The 19252-nt window shown below is 55.7% G+C and overlaps 1 protein-coding gene across 2 annotated transcripts in view; it reads right to left on the bottom strand.

Annotated features, from left to right (window-relative positions):
- TNFRSF1B (TNF receptor superfamily member 1B) overlaps positions 1–19252 on the bottom strand; it is a 36152-nt gene that overhangs the window by 4864 nt on the left and 12036 nt on the right. For both annotated transcript variants that reach the window (XM_072975367.1, XM_072975366.1), the window contains exons 2-9: positions 12892–12991; positions 11007–11135; positions 10446–10595; positions 9912–10005; positions 9247–9476; positions 8592–8669; positions 7984–8018; positions 2553–2760 (exon numbers count right to left, since the gene is read on the bottom strand). In XM_072975367.1, coding sequence (XP_072831468.1) covers positions 2553–2760; positions 7984–8018; positions 8592–8669; positions 9247–9476; positions 9912–10005; positions 10446–10595; positions 11007–11135; positions 12892–12991 — 1024 coding nt within the window. The remainder of the gene's footprint in view (positions 1–2552; positions 2761–7983; positions 8019–8591; positions 8670–9246; positions 9477–9911; positions 10006–10445; positions 10596–11006; positions 11136–12891; positions 12992–19252) is intronic.

A 19252-nucleotide genomic window follows, 5' to 3' on the forward strand; every position in this document is an offset into this window, starting at 1 on the left:
CCCACCTCCCTGCAGCTCCTTGAGCCCCCTCAAGCCTCAGGGCCTTTGCATATGCTGCTCCCTTAGCCTGGAACGCTCCTCATTATTCCCACAGCTCATTCCTTCCTCTACTCAGGCCTCAATCCAAAGGCCACCACCTCCAAGAAACCTCCGTGGCCCAGGATGGCAGGGCCTTTCTGATCATTCCCCACTGTGGTCCTATGTGAATGAATAAAACCCAGCTCACAGGCATGTTCTATTCTTTTAGGTAGTAGTGTTTCTAAGTGAATTGGCTGTCAACATTTAAAATTCAGGAGTTTACATTTTAAAAACATGAATGTGTAGCTTCCCTTGGGAACCAGATCAGGGAGGCCTGGCTACACGGGACCCACAAACAGGCAGGATGGGAGCCAGACTGGGGAGGCCTGGCTACACAGGACCCGCAGACAGGCAGGAAGGGCTCCAGGTCACAGGTTCAGCCCTCCCAGCCCTCCCAGCCATGCAGGACATCTAGGTGTCCTGAGTTGGTGAGGGACTGGGTGATGGATAAGCTGAGAGCAGAGTAAGGGCTGGACACAAAAGCGCCCCTCAAAAACTAACAGCTACTGCTTCTGTTTCTATAGGGACCTGCTGAGTGTCCTGGGGGCGCAGGGAGGGCTGGCTGTTTGTATTCCAGTCTAGTTTGTTTTCAGACTCCAGGGAAGCCTGGGAGGAAGATGGAGCCAGCAAGTGCTTGGCTCAGAACAGCCTCAAACAGGCCCAGAGGAGGGAGGACTGAAATTACTGAGCTGGGAGGAAATTTCCACCTTGTGCCTCCACAGCACCCAAATGTCACCCAGAGTCACCACGGCCTTTGCACATCATGAACAAGACAGTGCGGGGGCAGACAGGAGACCACGAAGGGGCAAAGATCTGAGGTTTACCCGTTCCCACAGTGGAGAGAGGTGTTTGGGTGGGAGGGAGAGAAGGGGAGGGCAGATGCCAGAGAGACAGCTGGGGAAGGAGCAGAGAAGTGAGGGTAGAGGGGGTGGGCAGACAAGTTCAGGGGTCCACATGGGGGCCACACCAGGATGGGTGTGGGAGAGGTATCACCCAGAAAGCAGAAAGAGGAGTCTCAGAGTTGGATGAAGACCAAGAGTCTATATTTGAATCTCACTCACTCATTTGACAAACATTTAGGGCCACCTGCTGCTCCAGCCACTGACCCTATCCCCTCCTCGGGGAGTTTTTAGGCTGGGGCAGGGGCCATTGACAAGACATCACACTGATGAGGGCGGGCTATGGTGGGAATATAAAAGCGGACACCCCAGTCCACTCCCTGAGTCCGGTGGCAGGTAGGAAAGCGTGCTGCAGCCCTGCCAAGGAGCTGCCACTCTTATCTCCAGACTGGGAAACTGAGGCTCGATGGGGTTAAGGAGACTGCTCAGATCCTCACGGCACCAGAGCGGCGAGGAGGGCATCACAGAATGATGGTCACTGCCTTGACCCACCAGCCAGCACTGCCAGATGGGAGGGAGAGATGCAGGCCAGTGGACTTGGCCACTCACTACAAAGCACACCCAAGGAAGCCCCCGGCTTTCTGGGGGATCCCTGCAGGGGCCGCCTCCAATGTGGGCACTGCAGATGTTCACCAGGGGTGACCCTGGTCACAGACCAAGTGCAAGGCAAAATGCAGATGGTGTAAACAGGGCATGGGCTTCTCCAGACCCCACAACCCGATGCCCCAGGCCCAAAAAGACCGGGTAACAGGCCACAGGGAGTGAAGCCCCAGAGACATCACTTAACTCCCTCGGCTTTCTAGCCACAGGCTCTGGACCCTGACCCTGAGAGCCCAAAGGTGATTCCTGGCTTTTCTGTTTACTAGCTGTGACCTTGAAAAAGCTGTTTAACCTCTCTAGGCCTTAGTTTCTTCATCTGATAGGATGAGGAAATATAATAGGAATTAATATAATAATACTGTATTATAATAACATAATAATATACAATAAGCATAATTATGATACATTATATTAATTATATTATGTTATGGTACATATAATATTAATATATTTTCATGTAGTGACTTATAATATTGACATATAATACTGTTATATGCTATAATGCACTGTATGTTATATGTAACATTAATGTATATAATGTTATTAATATATCAATATATACTATTTTTAATACAATATACTATTAATATGTACTATTATGTTTATGCTATTTTATACACAATATATTTTATATATATTATAATATGTAGGAAAACTCCCTGCTTGGGTATGGAGGACTCAGAGGACAAGCTGAGTCAGTCTAGAAGGAAAGATGTTCCTGGTGAGAGAACCCACAGGGCAGAGGTGGGAGGGAGGTGGTGGCTTCAGAGAACAGAAAGAAGCCTGTGGCTCATGTGCACCTGAGGGGTGGAGGGAGGCAAGGCTGAGGGGAGCCAGGGCTGGTGGCACAGGGTCCCAGTGTCCTACCAGGAGCTCAGACCTCGTCCTGCAGGGGAGGCCCCGGATGAGATGGCTTATATGGAAACCAGGGGCGGAGGGCGGGGGGATGAAGCCAGGTGGGCTCCTGCCTCTTACCTGAGCTGCAGGAGCCAGCCTGGGCCTCCCCAGCCCCGCCGGCCGTCTCTGCACCCGGCGCCTGCAGCTGGGACCTGGTGGGCGCCCTCCGGTCCGTGGCGCTGGCCGAGCTCTCCAGGGAGCTGCTGCTGGAGCTTGGCGCCGTGGTCAGCAGGTGCTGCTGCTCGGGGCCTGGGGCACCTCGGGCCTTGTCTGCGGGCAGGTGTGGCTGGATGGGGAGGAGAGGACGGAGGGCAGTCAGCCCCTGCCCCAGCCTCTCGGCCCCTCTTCCTTCTCACCACCGTCAGCACTTCACAGTTTACACAGCACTTCCGCCCATGCCTACACACTCTTCCCCCGCACAGCACGTCTAGGATGTGTGGTTCTCCATGGCTTCCATGATTAGCATCTGCCTTCCCCACCGGAGTGTGAGCCCTAAGAGGGCAGAGGCCACGTGGCCCTGTGCACCGAAGAGTCTTAGAGGTGGGCCAGGATGTTCATCCTCATTTTGCATTAGGAAGCAGAGGCCCAGAGAAGAAGAGCGACTTTCCTAAGGTCACCCCAACAGCCCAGAATGAGGTGGCTCAGCTTAGCAGCCGAGGAGCTGGATTCTGGAACCAGATCACATGTATACAAATCATGACTCCATCACTCACTAGCTCTGCAACCTTGGACAATTCACTCAACCTCTCTGTGCCTCTGTTTTTTCATCTATGAAGGGAAAATAACAACCTACCCCCGAGGCGGTTGTGAAGATTAAATGGCTGAGTTTTGTAAAGCACTCAGAACACTGCCTGTTGCACAGCAAGCGCCAGTCAAGGGTTGGTTAATTCAGGGCTATGCAAACTACTGTCCAAGCTACTGTCCTGGGCAAAGTCCAGCCTGTCGCTGTTTCTGTACAGACTGTGAGCTAAAAATGGTTTTTACAGTTTCTGACGGTTGAAAAAATATTTAAAGAATGATATTTCATGACCTGAAGTTATGTGAAGTTCAAATTTTAGTGTCCATAAATACAGTTTTATTGGCACACAGCTGCTCCCATCTGTTTATGTAGCGTCTGTGGCTGCTTTCCCACAACAATGGCAGGTTTGAGTAGCTATGACCGAAACCAGATGATCCAAAAAGCCTAAGTGTTGACTGTCTGGACTTTTATGAATCACAACAACAATAATAAAATATTAGCCAACACTTGAATCCATCCAGTGCCAAGCACTGTGCTGAAGCCCTTCCAGACACCATCTGTACCCATCCTTCCAGGAGCCCAGTGTGTCCTCACTTTGCAAACGTGGAAACCGAAGCCCAGAGCGATTGAGTTTGCCTGCCCAAGTTCACACAGCTAGGACGGGGTGCCTCTGGGCTAGAACCTACCAGCCCTTCCTGAGTGTCTGGGGTTTCAGCCCTGGAGGCTCGAGACGAAGGGCCCTGTTTCCGGACACCCGTGCTGGGTGCACACGGGAATTTCACTCTGAGGCGTTGCTTGTCAGCACTAACTGAACAGGCGCACAAGCCCTCGCTGTGGGGTTTTGGGAGATCATTGGATTCCAGAAAGAAAGAAGACAGAGGGGCCACATTCTCCCCCACTGTCCTGGTCTGCCCAGGACGAGAGGGTCCAAGGTGAGAGAGATGCTAGAGGGACCCAGCCTAGCACGGTTGGGGGAGGGAAGGGTCAGAGGTGCAGGACACAGGGAGGGCTGAGGCCCACCCCGGCCTCATTCCTGAGGGAACTACAATTCCAGGCGTGCTCTGAGCACTGGCAGATGGGAGTACCTTCCCTGGGCTGATGGAGCAGCTCTGCCGATCCCCGCAGCCCTGGGCCCCCAGCCCTGCCTGAGCCCTCCTGAGTCCTCTGTGTCCTGAGGCCAGCTCACAGACTCTCACTGCAGGCTGGATGGATCCTTCGCAAGCAGTCCCCGTGAGGCCACGGAGGCCCAGAGAGGGCGAGTCTCCTGCTCAGTATCACACAGCTGGTCTCTGGCAGGCACAGAAGCCCAGATCAGTGTACCAGCACTGCGTGCTTCCCGCTGAGTCCTGCCTCCCTGGTTCACTGCCCCCGACTCTAGAGGAAGGGAGGGCATTTCAAGTTCATGCTGAACCTTCGCTCAGATGGTCTGACCTTGGTATTGGACCCCACCCCCCAGCCCTGCTCTGAGCTTAGACAGGTGGGGGAGAGGGAGGGGGAGGAGGAGGAGAAGCATCCAAATGTCATTCCTCACAACCTCCAGAGAAGGGGCTTTTCTGTCTGTGTCCCGCTTTTATGCTGGTGGCTAGGGCGGTGCAGAACAGAAACCCACAAAGGTCACAGCCTGTCTCCCTCCCCCAAAGTAACAAGTGGCCAAGTTCAGGCAGGCTCTGAGATGGGCAGATGCATTCTGAGTCCTGTTCCTTGGGCTGGGACCCCAGTTGGGGGAGCACTGAGGGGCTCATTCAACAAACATGATGCCGCAAGTCTGTCCCCCTCACTTACTAGCCAGGCCCAGGCACCGGCAGAAGCAGAGACGCTGACAAAGCCGCTGGCTGGGTCTGCTTCCGTGTGTTCCCGAGGCTCACACACCTGTCTATGCAGGTATGCGGGAGTATGAAGCCTGCACACTCATCTGCCTATGTGTGGTGGGGCATGTGTGCACGTCTGTGTGTGGTGCAATGAGTGTGCTGGAGGTGGTGAAGAGAGGCTTTCCTAGGTTTTTGTCTCAGGCCATTCTCATTAGCTGTGTGACCTCGGGAAAGTTACTTCACTTCTCTGAGCCTAAGATTCCTGGGCTGTAAAATTGGGACAATACTCACATTGCCTGTGTCGGGCATAGCATGGCTGGGAGACTAAATAATGCCCAGTACTGTGCCTGGCCCATGTTCAGCACCTCAGAAACATTCTCCCTCTTTATGAATTAAGGACTTGCATGTGAATGTGTGTGTTTGTGGGGGTGACTGTGCGTGAGCTCGCACACATGGATTCACTGGCCTTTTCTGAACAAAGGGAAGCCTCTGTCCCGCCATGCCTTGGTATTATTTCTATAGCAGGAGGGACAGGGCGGTGCTGAGACACCGTCTTCTCAACCCCAGCAGCCTAGGCAGGAGGGTGACTACGCAGCCATTAGTGGGGACCACCGCCAGCCAGCTGAGGAGCAGAGCGGGGCACAGGCTGAGTGCGGGGGTGAGGGCAGGGCTGGGAGGCCGGGCACTGATGGGCAGCTGGGAAGGTGACCAACCTTTGAGGCCAGGCCCTGCTGGGGATGGGGATCCTGGAAACAACTGTGAAAGTCTGCCCTGGGCGAACAGGATGGTGGTAAAAACAAGGCCTGCAGATTCAGACTGAGTTTCAAACCTGGGCTCTGCCACTCCCTGAGTCTAACCTTCCCTGAGTAACTGAATCTCCCTGAGTCTCAGTTTCTCCCTCTGTGAAATGGGGATGATGCTACTGTGTACCTCACAGGGGGTGTGTGAGGATACACAGCTTGGCCCGGGGCTCAGCCAGTGTGGTGCTGGACCAGCTCAAACCTGTGTGTGTTTCTTCCCAGCTCCACATTCAGTAAGGTCTGGGTAGCTTAAAATTGGCCACAGTGGGAGTTTATAACACAGAAACGAGCAAACAGCACAAATCAGGGGTTTGGGGGTTTTTCCCACCTGGAGGGCCAGTGACCAACATGTCATTGGGCTCCAAACACAACAGCACTCAACAAACAGTAGTTCACATTCATGAACACAAAACTGAGTGAAGCGAAAGGGGAGTTGTGGCTACAGGCCAGCCAGCAGCTGTCAGCACCACTGGACTGAAGCCAGAAAAAGGAAGGCGTGGCATTCGCACGCTGGGGGAATGAGAAATGGTTTGAGCTCCCAAACCAGTGTTTCTGTCTGCTGAAGTACCAGAGGGCAGGTCAAAGAGTACTGGGCCAGGAGTCCAGAGACATACTGCTGTGTGCCCTTGGGCAAGTCGCCTTCCCTCTCTGCACTGCTTTTCTCATCAGCACAGTTGGGAGATGAAATCAGTCTCTGGTTCCTACCACATCCAAAACCCTGTGTAACCCTCAGGCACTGGTTCCCAACCAGGGGCGGTTCTGTCCTCCAGGGAACCTTTGACAATGCCTGGAGACATTTTGGTTCTCATTGCCGGGAGACGATGCTACCGGCATCTGTGAGGGAGAGGCCAGCGACATCGCCGAGCAGCCTGCAATGCACCGGATAGCCCCTCAAGACAAAGAATTATCAGGCCCCAAACATGAATACAGCTGAGGCTGAAAAACCCTGTCCCAGCAGGACAGGGGACATGGAGGGAAGGCTTTGGACTCTTGTTTCCTCATCTGTAAAACTGGGTAAAAAAAACCTGCCCTGCCTACCGGGTATGGGGTTGCAGCAGACAGAGTGCGTTACATCACCCCACAGCCATTTCCAAGCCCTCTCCCAGGTCCTCCTCCACTGTAAAGGCTAGGAAAGCAAAGCAGCCCGTTTCCCAGCCTCCCTTGCACCATCTGGCCAGAGACATAAGACAAAGAAATAAAAGGAGAAGTCTACCCAGGGCTTCTAGGAAAGCATGCAGTTCCCTGTAAAAGGGAGCATGGCTGTCCTGGATGTTTTCCCCTCTTCTTCCTGCCTCAAACCTGGAGGTCACGTTTGCAGTGGTGATCACCATCTTACGATGACATAGGTCAAAAGCAAGAAAACAAAGGACAACACACTAAAGATGGCAGAGCCTGGGGTCCTGCTGGCCTCATGGAAGGGCGCAACTCAACCACTCCAGCTGCTGTCGGCCCCTTGACTTCATGGTATGAGAGAAAATAAAGCCCTTTTAGGTCACCCTTAAGTTTTTGGTTACTTGCTGCCAAATGCCTTCCTGACGGTGAACTGATAAAATACTACATCAGTGTTTTGTTTCTAGCAGAAATCCTGCACAGACCCTGCTTCATAAAAAAGATCAGAGGTGAGCTGCTGTGGCTGAAGCTGGGGGAGGACTCAGGGCCCTGGCCTCCACCTCAACCCCAGAGATGACCCCCAGGCAGGGCCCTTTGGGGAACGCCAGGTTACCTCAGCACTCAGTTTGAAAACCACGGCTCCGTGAGGAAGTGCTTTGTTAAACATCACGGAGCTGCTGAGAACTGGTGCCAGCTGGGTGAAAAGCACCACCTCGCAAGCTGGGCTGAGGAGACACTGTCCCCACTGAATGGTGAGGAAACAGAGCCATGAGCAATTTCACGTCCGCCCAAGGTCACACCGTGCGCCCGTGACCACACGCCTACCACTGACAGCACTAGCCCCCTGCTCCCTGATGTGGCCTTTCACACTCACAGTCTCCTTTATTAGCCCATGGAGGGTGTGGCCGGCCTTTCCTCAGCCTCCTAGGGCTCTGCACCCTCCCTGAAACTGGACAGATCATCCGAAAGAACCCACTGCTTCCCATGGGACAACCCAGCCCAGCAGGAAGGGGACCAGGGGAGAAGGAGGGGGGAGGCAGTGGGGCACTCACCACCTTGGCGTCTCCTTGCAGGCAGAAGGGCTTCTCTGCAAAAAGGAGAGAGGGGGCGAGTCAGGGAGTGACTTCCTCAGGCCATGTCTGTTCTCGCTAGGAGGGAGCATGGGGCCCAAAGAGAAGCAGCCCCAAGGGAAGCAATCATCTCCCGACAAGGTGCAGAGAAGCCTCTATACCTGAGTCTCCAGCTGGCCCGACACTGCTCCTCTCCCCTCCCGCCGCCCCCCACCATTCTTCAGCCCCTGCCCCACTTTGCTCAGACCATGCCCTCTGCTTCGCCCTTTCTTTCCTGCTCTTCTGTCCCCACCAAAATCTTGCCCAGCTCATATGTCACCTGCTCGGGAAGGCCTGAATCCCCCAGACAAGAATCTTGGACTCCTACCCTCTGGGATAAGCCTTGATGGTGTCTTGTCTTTCAGGAGATAAGTTATGGGAAGTGCCTTCTGCCCCAGGCTCTATGCTCCTAAGAACAGGGACTACCATACGCAGGTCTGTCCCACCCAGAAGGCTGTGCCCAGTGCTGGACGCACAGGAGGTGCCCCAGAAAAGCTTCCTGAACCAATGAATGAATAAATGGATGAGAAAAGGAAGGAATGGAATCTTACTTTTCTTCTGGGTCATGATGACACAGTTCACGACGACTAATATTAGCACACCCAAGGCTGTCACACCCACAATCAGTCCTGGAAGGAAAAGAAAAGCTTGAAACAGCTGCAAAATGCAAATTCAAGTGTACCAGGGGTTCCAGGTCCGGTCAGGGCAGGGCAGGTCATTCAACAACCAAAGATGACTGGGGCTGTCGCAGGCGAGGGGCAAGCCCCGTCTAGAGGCTCTCAAATTCAATTACAAAGCAGACAAACCAGAATCCGTGGACCAAACAAAATACGTCTGTGGGCCACACTCAGCCTGAGGGCCACGAGTGTGAGACTTCTGGGCTGAGGCAGTCCTAACCCCCGAAGGGAGGCCCATGAGGTGACCTGGCCTAGGCCACTGTCTTTACAGCTTAATGGGTTTGTCAGAAATAGCAACCAGGAGACCATCTCCACTTTCAAATAAAACGCTGACCCTACCTCTCCCCACCCAGGAATTCGCAGTGGCATTACCAAGTCTTGGGAGAAGGAGATTTCAACGCCACGTGCACCCCTGGCTGCAGCACAGGATCCAGCCCCCAACAGGCTCTCGGTAAGACTCCGAGAGAGGAGGGAGGAAGGGAGGAAGAGAGGAAGAAAAAAAGGATGAAAGGGCCCTCCTGTGACTCACCAATTGGAAGAGAGATGTTCCCGGCGTTCTGCCCTTCAACTGGGGAACTTGGATGACTTGGGACCATCGGGAGTGGGATGGAGGTACTTGGGGCTGTGCTGGTCCCTGGAGTCGGCTCCACATGTTGGGATCTCGTGGGGGCTGGGCCGGGGACCACTTTCTGGGTAGGGAGCACAGACGTGCAGACAGCATCCATCCTTGCGGTGCCGGGGATGACTACCGAGCTACAGCTGACGGGGAGGAGGCTTGGTCAGGGGGCAACAGAGGACCGAGTGGCTCAGGGTAGCTGGGCTCACTCGCAGGAGCCAGGCCAGCGTGCAGGGAGCCCAGCAGCTAGGCTAGGGGAGTGAGTTCCTGTGCCACGCCCTCTTACAAGACTGTCCCTTCCTGTCCCCACCCGACTTTTCCCAATGCCTCCCACCCAGTCTTGACTTCCAAGGCAAGGCTCCTGTTCACCGTGTTGTCTGTCCAGGGACCGACCCACTGTCAGATAAACCAGTCCTGGTGTTGAACAGGGCTCAGCAATGCCTCAACCCAAGGGAGTAACTGGGGGGATTCCAGGCATGGTGGCCCGGCTGTTTTGCGCTCCAGGCCTCATGATCGTCCAGGGACAGCACCCCCACCCCACCTCTGTTCCTCCAGAAGCAAAGGACTCAGCTACTCACATCTGGTGGGGCCTGCAAGTATCTGTGGACGATGTGGTGTTGGAGAATGTCCCCGGGGCACAGGGAGCACACAGGACATCTGATGTTGCCGTTCCTTCAGGGAGAAATCGGAAACTGTCACCAACTCAGATACTCCGTGGAACAGGTGGGCCCTGGCTCCAGGGGAACTGGAGCAGGGAAGTCTCAGAGGCCCGCGGGGTTCCGTCTGCACCTCTACCCCACGAAACACACACGCATGCGCGCACGCACACCCACACACAGACACACCCACCCACACACACACAGAGCTGGGCAGCTTGTCCTTAACTAATTCTAGTGACTTCATCTTCCATCTCATTTCCCCGTAGCTTGGGGCTTAATGTGCTCCATCTCGGACTCCCCGGGGCCTAGCACGCAGTAGGTGCCTAACCAGGAGTGCTGGAGGGAAGAGTGAATTGGGACGGGTGGACAGATGGGTAACAGGCACCTGGCTGCCACTGACGTTCCCAAGAAGGAGAGGCCTAAGGGGGTCCCCAAGGACCACTGGCCCCGTACCCGGTTTGGCCACGCCGAAGCCAGGGCCACATTTGCGCAGTGGCACGCACAGCCGGCACCCCTCCTGCCTCCCCAGTGTGCAGTACCAGCCCGGTTTGCAGGTGCAGATGCGGTTCTGTTTTGGAGTGCAGGCTTGAGTTTCTGTCTGGTCTACAGGAGCAAGAAGACAGCCAAGGGTCATTCCTGCCTCCACCGGCCCTGCCCGCCACCACGCCCACCCCATCTCCCCAGCCAGCCCCACCAACCACAGAGAGCTCTGATCTCCAGCAGACAGGTGAACTGCCCTCAGCACGGGGCAAAAAGACAATCTGTCACAGGGTCTCCATCCCAGCATGAGCGAGCATGCCTGCTTTCCGAGGCCCAACCTCCTCAACCCTACAACAGGGGGCACAGTTTTCCCACTGCTGCCCTTGGCCGGCCTGCCCCCTGCTGAGATAGAGGATGAGGATGCCTTTAATAAACAGTAAAGCGCTGTGCATGCACTCTCAGGCAAAGGGGCTGGAGGGCATGGTGGCCAGGGAAGGATGCCAGGACCACCAGCCCTCTCTCTGGGCGACTCACCGGAGCTGCAGCGGGAGTTACAACTAAAGCACGCGGGAACCAAGTTCCAGAGCTGGGTGTATGTGCTCTTCTCGCAGGGTTCACACACTGTGTCTGTGGTCTTGTTGCATAAGGATTGCACGCGGTGGCCTGAGAAAGCAAGGCCAGGAGTCTCAGTGGGGTGGTGGCGAGGAGGGTTTGGGGCTCATCCTCTGTTCCTCAGAGCCCCAGGGTTCTGGGTCCGCCTGGGAAGGCTCTTTGATGGGAGCTTTTGACTTCTGCATCAACTGATCTCCCATCAAGCGTGGACCAGCTGTCACTCCATCTCTGAACCCCTCAGTGCTCATAAAATATCTTCCCCTCTGCTCTCTTCAGATGCCTGGGATTCCACCATTGGACCTGTCCTATTAGTCAATAACACTTTAGTGAGAACTGGTTTGTCAGCTCCTGTCTTCTTTATAGTAGGCTAAAATTCTCCAGCTGGGAAAGGTTAAAAAAAAAAAAGTGGGGGTGGGCACGAGTAGCCATCCCTGGTATCTTATCAAGAATGAAGACACAGGACTCCCGAAGGCCTGCAAAGAAGGCATGCCAGTGGCTGGTAGAACACGAAGGCAAATCTTTAAGAAGTTTCTCTTCTGAGCATCTGCCCCCATTTTCATCCTGCCATCTTCACTGCTGGGCCAATCTAGTAACTTCTTACCAAGACCTTGCCAGTTAAGAGAAGAAAGAAGAGTCACTCCTTCTGGGGCCTCTTTAAATGGCCACGGGAGGTGTTAGGTACGTATGTGCCTATCCACATCTCAGGCTAATGCCTCAAAGCTCTCCAACGGTTTTCTGGATCCTGCAGAATAAAATCTAAATCCCTTACTGTGTTCCCTGCTTACTTATCCACTCTGGGCCACACAGTGGCCTCACTGTCCTCCAAGTTCACCAAACAGGCTAACACCACAGGGCCTTTGCACATGCTGTTCCTGGTATATTTGCATGACTCACTCTCTCACCTCCTGCATGTCTCTACCCACCTGTCAGCTCCTCAGAAAGGCCTTCCAGGACCACTCCATATAACACAGCACGTCTTCCTTTGTCTGTCTCCACCTGCCTTCCTCTACCTTGTTTCCTTCACAGAACTTGCTCTCTGATAGGACCACATGTCTATTTCCTCTATTGGCCTGTTTGTCTGTGCCTCTATTAGAATGCAAAGTCCATGAGGGTGAGAATTTAATCTGCCTTGCTCTCTGCTGTATTCTCAGCATGCAGAACAGTGCTTGACTCCCAGCAGATGCTTTATAATATTATAGGAATGATCATATAAATGAATGAATGGATGGACAGCACCAGGACGTGGGCCACCTGGCTTTCCCAACTGGGGTTAGGCCTCAGGTCCACCATCTGTGAAATGGGTAATGTAGTCATTGATTCAGTCAAACATGCACTGAGCACCCACTACATGCCAGGCATTGTCCAGGTACTGGGGATTCAGTGGAAACAAACCACAGACCCTGCTCTGAGGAGCACATAGTGGGGGTGACAAAAGAGAGGCAGACTATGATCACACAGTGAGAAAAGAACTGCTGCCATGGGGAATGCCAAGGGCTAATGGGCACTCAGAGGAGGAGGCAAATCTGGCCAGGCAGTGCAGGCAGGCCTCCTGGAGGAGGGGGACATCTAAGCAGAGGTCTAAAGGATAGGCAGGAGTGAACCAGGGGAAGAGAGCTGGGAAGGGCACCAGGGAGAGGGAACAGCATGTGCAAAGGCCCAGAAGAAAGAGGGAGCATGGGGTGGAAAGGAAGCATCAAAGGCCGTGACCCTAACCCCGTAACCCCTGTACACAGCCACTCCCTTCAAGGCACCAGCCCCCGGGCACCCAGCTAGTCTCAGGGTGAGAGCCCCAGCGCCTGCCCCTCACCAGGTGGACACTTGCTGCAGCACATCTGGACCCTTGTGTCGTAGTATTCTTGCAGCCGGCACAAGCTTCCAGGCTCCGGCACGTAGGGGAGAAACACAACCTGGACGGGGGAAGGAAAGGACAGCCATCAGCAGGGCCACGCACGGTTCCAATACACCTGATGCCCAGACCCCCATCCTGTGTCCTTGACCTTCTCCCTGATGGGATTCCACCGTCAAGGGGACTTCTTCCTTCGGTGGGAGAGCAGGTAGAGGTAGAAGAAGGGATAGTCCCAGCCTTCTTTCACCTCCTCCTCCTCCTTCCTCAGTGTAGCACACGTATGTCTGCAGGTGGAGATGCGGAGCCAGCTGGCTGGAGGGTGGGGCCAGCCCCTACAGCTACACAGGGCAGGTGGGGTCTTGAAGCCTCCCAGAGGGCGGTGGCTTCAGTCACAGAGAACCACAGAGCTCAGCACAGAGCAGCCCGTGACCAGGTTGTCCCCCCTTCCTCCCTGCACCTGGTAATCGCCTCCTCGTCCTTCCAGCTGAGTGCTGCCTTCTCTGGGAAGCCTTCCCAGACTCCCCCAGGCTGCCGCAGGTTCCTCCTCCCCTGGGCTCTCTCTCTAAACACCGGAAATGCCCTTTCTAACAGTCATCTTATTGTGCTGGAATCAGGTACCTTCTTGTCCTCCCACCCCGTGCGGGTGTACGTGCACAAACACGTATATATCCATGCACGCGCACAGGCACGCACCCACATCTGCAATGCAAAGGGCAGGAATGAAAGCCTCATCATCTCTGGACCCTCAGCCTCCAACACAGGGCCCACAGCAAAGTGTGGGCTCAGCAGACGAATATTTGCTGATGACAAGAGTTCTATCTCTTGAGCACTAATGGGTGCCAGGTGCCGTTTGATGTGTCCCAGGTGCCCTAGTCAGTGGATGTCGTTGCCCCCTACTCAGACCCCCTATACCAGCAGGGCACCCATCTCCCGGCTGTCTTGAGTGTTGCCCCATAATGGCTCCCAGCCCTCAGGCAGGACCAACACTGTGGCACAGTTCACGCCCCAGAGCCCCCCTCCCTACCCGTGGGGGCCTGGGCGCATGAACTGGAGGGAGGCAGCTCTCCCTGTGCCTTCCCCCTCCCCTTCCACAGCATCACCCGGGAGTCGTGACTGCCGGAGCCGGAGCAGCCGGGCCCTTGGCTGGTCCCTGCATCAAGGACAAGTGAGCCCAGAAACCCAGCCACCTCCCCGACTCAGCCTGGCAGATCCACCCTGGCAGCACACGACTTGGGTTCAACAGCTGGAAGCATCAGGGGGACGACCCCAAGGGGCTGTGGAGCCACCTGTGGCTCTTCTTAGCCCCACACCCTTGGCCAAGCTGCCTCCTCCGCCTGGAAGAGCCCTCTGCTTCCTCTGACAGCAGCTTCCCCCGGAGGCCTCCCGGCCCACACCCCACCCTGAATACACTCCCTCGGACCCAGAACCCCCACCTTCCTCCCTCAGGACTCCTGGCCCACAGGGCTGTGCCCCCCATGAGATGGGCGCCCTCTGAGGCTGCAGGCTCGGGAGGACTTCTTACTGACACCCCAGAGCCTGGTACGTAGGAGGTGCTCAGGGGTGGCCAATCTCAGCAGGGGACTTCAAAAGAATGTCATTTCTTTCAGGGGTCCAACCCCGGCACCAGGGCCACGAAGCCCCAATACAGGTGCACCCTCCTTGCTGATCGGCCCCTAAAGCCTCTCCCCCACTCCCACCCACCCCAGGCCTGGTCCCAAACCCCAGGAAGTCAACTCTAGGAAGGTTGGGAGAGATACAGGTGGCCAGCAAAGGAGGGAAGTGAGGAACCATTCTGCATCACACAGAGCCTGAAAAAGTAACTTTCATTCCCACCTGAACTGTAAGCTGGTGCACACACATGCACACGCACACACGCACAAGCATGCACACACACATTCAGTCCTGTTCTTTCTTCCCGCGTGCGCACACAAACACATACACACACACACACACACACACACTCACACACTTAGCCCTGGTCCTTCTTCCCTTGCTGTTTGGTCCTGGAGCAAAGCCCTTTTTTAGGGCTCCTCACAGTTGGAGAGGGGGTTCCAAAGCACCTGGGGATGTGTCATAATGCCGACTCCCTCTCCAGCAAAGGAGCAGAGGCTCTGAGCGTGGGTCCAGGAAGCTGTGCTGTTAAGGAAAAGAAGAAAGCCTGCCCAGGTGATTCTGATGGCCCGCTGCTGAGCAAACCTGCCCGACTGGCACCATGGCCAGAGCAAGATGACCCGGGTGGGGCACACGGAGGAGACCCAGCGATCGAGCGAAGGCTAGGGGAGCCCCAAAACCGGAGAAATCAGGCTTTCTGCAGCACCCCCTGGCACCACCGTTCAGCTGTCACATCACCAGTAACTGCAGCCGAGGCCCTGACTGTCCCCACCATTCACAGTCCCCGCAGTGGGCCTTCCCTGTGCTTCCTGTGCCTCCGGCCCTCTGGGCAGCAGCCTCTTGCCTTAGACACTCAGAGAGCGCCCTGAGGGCCGGAAGGGTCCGCGCTTCCCTCCCTGGAGCCCCTGCCCCCCAGGGGCCGGCACAGGTCTCAGGGACCCTCCTCCCCACTAGTCCCTTCGGCCACCACGGGCGGGGCAGCTCCCAGCAGGAGAGGAATTCGCTCCCCTCTGGGGGGCAGCCCCCGTGGAGCAGCCCAGGGCAGCCCGCCCTGCCTCGGGGAGGATTTCCTGTCAGGGCCCAAAGGACCTGACGGGAAAGGGCCTTGCCTTGGCCAAGTCTGGGCTCTCTCTCCACCCACGGGCCAAGGGTTCCAAGACAAAGGCAGCTGGCTGGACCCCTGTGACCCCAAGTCACTGCCCGGCAGCCTCCCCATGGTCTCCCCTCCAGGGTCTTTTCCTGGCTGAATCTTGTCGCGAACCCCTGCCCCACACCTCCTGCTGCTCTGTGACTCCAGCCCTGAGCTACTGGCAGCGGGCAGGAAGGGTCAGCCCTCCCTTAAGCAATCTTGAGGCCTGTTTATCCTTTGGGAAAAAAAAAAAACCCAAACCACAGCACTGTCACGGCTAAACAATGAGGAACAGAAAGCCCCTTGCAGAGCAGGACAAAAGGTCACTCCCTCCGCTGCCCTGCTCACCAGAGCAGAGGCCAGGCAGAGGCAAAGCCCCGGGAGCCGGGCCTCAGTTCAGCAAAGGAGCCACACAGGCCACGGGTCGCCGGAGGACCCCAGAACACTGAGGGCAGCCGCTGGGAAACGCGGGGCCATGGAAGCTTCCATTTCTTTTATCTGGCCTTGGGGAGGCTCAGATCCACACACCAGCCACCCACAGGGGAGCTCTGACTGACATTTAAAAATGAGGAAATGCACTGTGTAGTACTGGATTCGCTCAGCATGCTTAGCAGAACCAACCTTTCAAAACACAGCGTCCCTGGGTACAAACTTGGAAATCACTGATGAGCATTAACCACCCATTTAAAAGGTGGGAAATCTGTGACCCAGTGTGTATGTGTGTGTGTGTGTTGGGGAAAGGGGGGGATTGGAGAAGACAGATCATGGATGGTTAGATGGATGGATGGGTGGGTGGATGGATGGGTGGATGGATGGTGCATGGATGGATGGATAGATAGGTGTGGATATTAGATGATGGATGAATGATGGTGATGGATGGATGGATGGATGGAGAAATAGACAGACAGACAGATAGATAAGAGAGGGAGAGATGATAACAGATGAAAGGAAGGGAGGAGGGAGGAAGGGAAGGAAGGACCAATCTAACACCCAAATTTATGAGGCACGTCTGATTGTGCCCATTTCACAGATGAGGAAATGGAGATTGAAAAAAAGCAAACCCACTTCCCTGGGTCTCCCAAAGGCTATGGGCCATGCCCAGGCCTGGCTGGGGGCAGGCTGATGCAGGGCTGTGCACAAGGGGCCTTCAGAGCTGCTTCATGTCAGGGTCCACAGCTCCATGTCCTCTCCTCAACTCCGCCTCCCTCCTCTTGGGGCAGGAGGAACGCGCCTTAGGAGCAAGTAACGTGTACAAGCATCTGCTCCACCCCAGGAGCAACTGTACGTGCTAGAGCCACCATCAGACAGACTCGTCAGCAGCATGTCACCGCTTGGGGAGGTGAACTGACACAGCCAAGGCTACACCAGGAGAGCCACACACCTACGGCCCCATCCTGCCTCCCTCCTTCTGGGGGCCCAAGCCCCCCTTCCCTCGACATAGATCCTGAGCATCTCCCAAACTCAGCCCCCCCCCCCATGTTGCCTCCATCACTCCCAGTTCTCATCTTTGGCCCTTCGGAGGGAAAGAAAAACATGAGCTATTCATTAAACACCTGCTATTTGCCAGGCCAGGCTGCAGCCACTTTACAGAACCCTACTCCACCCCCAAAAGCAGGTGGGCGTGTGCCCACTTCACAGCTTAGGGAGATCAAGGCACTTGTCTGAGGTCCTCTGGAAGGGAGGAGGTGCAGCTGGGATGTGACTCTTGCCCTGGTCCCATTGAAGAAACCTTTGGTCCCCTCCTCAGGACAGCTGAAGGGGTCAGCTCCTAGGATCCACCCTCCGCCCTAAGTCACTGCCACGCCACCAGCCCCCGTCCATCCACCCCCACGCTGAGCAGGGACCGGGGCACTGGCTCAGGTGGGCACACGTGATCTCTCAGTCTCTCTCTCTTACACACACACACAAACACACACACACTCACCAGTGCAGGGGACCCCTCTTAGCCTCAGGCCAATTCCTCTGACCTCAGCTTCAACAGGTTTCCCAGGTGACCAGCCAGGAATCTCAGAAGAGCCCACCTCCCGCAGCAGACAGGGACACCGAGCACCTGAGACCTGGCTCTTCCCAGAGCTGCCTGTGTCACTGAGCTCCCGAGAGGACCCACCCGCAGGCTGGCAGCAGGCAGGAGAGGGTCAGCAAAGGCTTACAGGTAGGAGTCTGTGAGCAGGGAGGGTCGGCCCAGATGATTGGCAGCTATGCCAAGCGCCTGAGGTATGTGTGGGAGCCAATGACAAGGAGAATGAGGCCCAGAAGCGGGGGCAGGATTGAGGCGCAGCGGCTCAGGGCTGGCAGGAACCTTAGAGATCATCTCAGGCCACCTCCCATACCATGAGGGAGAAAGATGGGGGCAGAGGTGGAAACATTCATTCATTCATTCAACAAACATACTGCACACCAGCAGTTTGAGATGCTGGGCCTTCAGCATCAAATGCCTGCAAGTCCCTGGCCTGAGAGGCTGAGCTCTTGTGGGGGAGACACAGCCACACACGGTGGAAAATGGGAGGTGGCAGCAGAAGCTAAGAAAAAGGGAAAAGCAAGATGGGGTGGGAGGATGCGCTCCATGTGTTCTGTGCACCATCAGGCCAGGGCAGCTAGGCCAGAGGGGTGGGGAGCAGGGCGCTAGGAGACTGAAACGGCAGCCCCTTCTCCTAACAGCCTGCTCCAAGCCAGGCAGCACGCAGAGCTGTTCACACACTACTGTCTCTCTGATTCCCCACCCCAGCACCCTGAGGTCGGTACTGTTCTTATTCCCAAGTCACGGATGAGAAAACTGAGCCTCAGAAAGGTCCCCTCACCTCCAGCCATGTGTTTCTTCCCTGCCCAAGGAAGACTGGACTTCAGCCCCCCTCAGGCCCACCCAAAGGTCCTCCCTCCCTTACTCAGGCACCCCCTCTACTGTGGGCGGTAACTGAATGGCGGTGTGGGCCTGGTTGAGGCTCTAAGCCCCTTCCAGCTCTGGCTTCTTAAGGATGAATGTCAAAAAGCTCAGCCCCCTCCCAAGACCTCAGGAGAACCCACATGAGAGGTGGAAAAACTGAATGACCTGAGAGGTGGGTGCCGGGGTGTGAGACAAGGCTGAAGGTGGGTGTGGAGTGGAGCTTCCCTGTCCCAGCTCTGCCCCTCAAACCCTCTCCCCAGGTGAGGACAGCCTGAGCTGGTGGCCTCTGGGAGGAGACGGCCCAGAGATGTCCAGCCTCCCAGGCCCCCGGACATCCGGCATCACCGGAGGAGCCCTAGACTTAGTTCAGAGGATCTGGGTGCACGTGCTGGTCTGAGGCGACTTGGGGACATCGCTTACTCTGAGTCTCAACACTGTCCCCTGTAAAATGGTGGCAACACCTTGCCCAGTCTCCTCCTTGGGTTATCGTAGGTACAAAGGCAGTGGAGGGTTTTAAACTTGGGTCCCTCATCTTCTCCCAGAATCCCTGGGGACCCAGAGGAGGGAGCTCTAAGGGTCTGCAAAGGCCCTGACATTAGCGTGGGCTTCTGTCATATGCAATATTAGAACCGGGCTCTTTCTGCCTTGGTTTTAGCTGAGAACAGGTGCGGTGAGGACAGGAGCCTGGGAGCAGGTTGTGC

Source organism: Vicugna pacos, chromosome 13, assembly GCF_048564905.1.
Source record: "Vicugna pacos chromosome 13, VicPac4, whole genome shotgun sequence".
NCBI classification, from domain to species: domain Eukaryota; kingdom Metazoa; phylum Chordata; class Mammalia; order Artiodactyla; family Camelidae; genus Vicugna; species Vicugna pacos.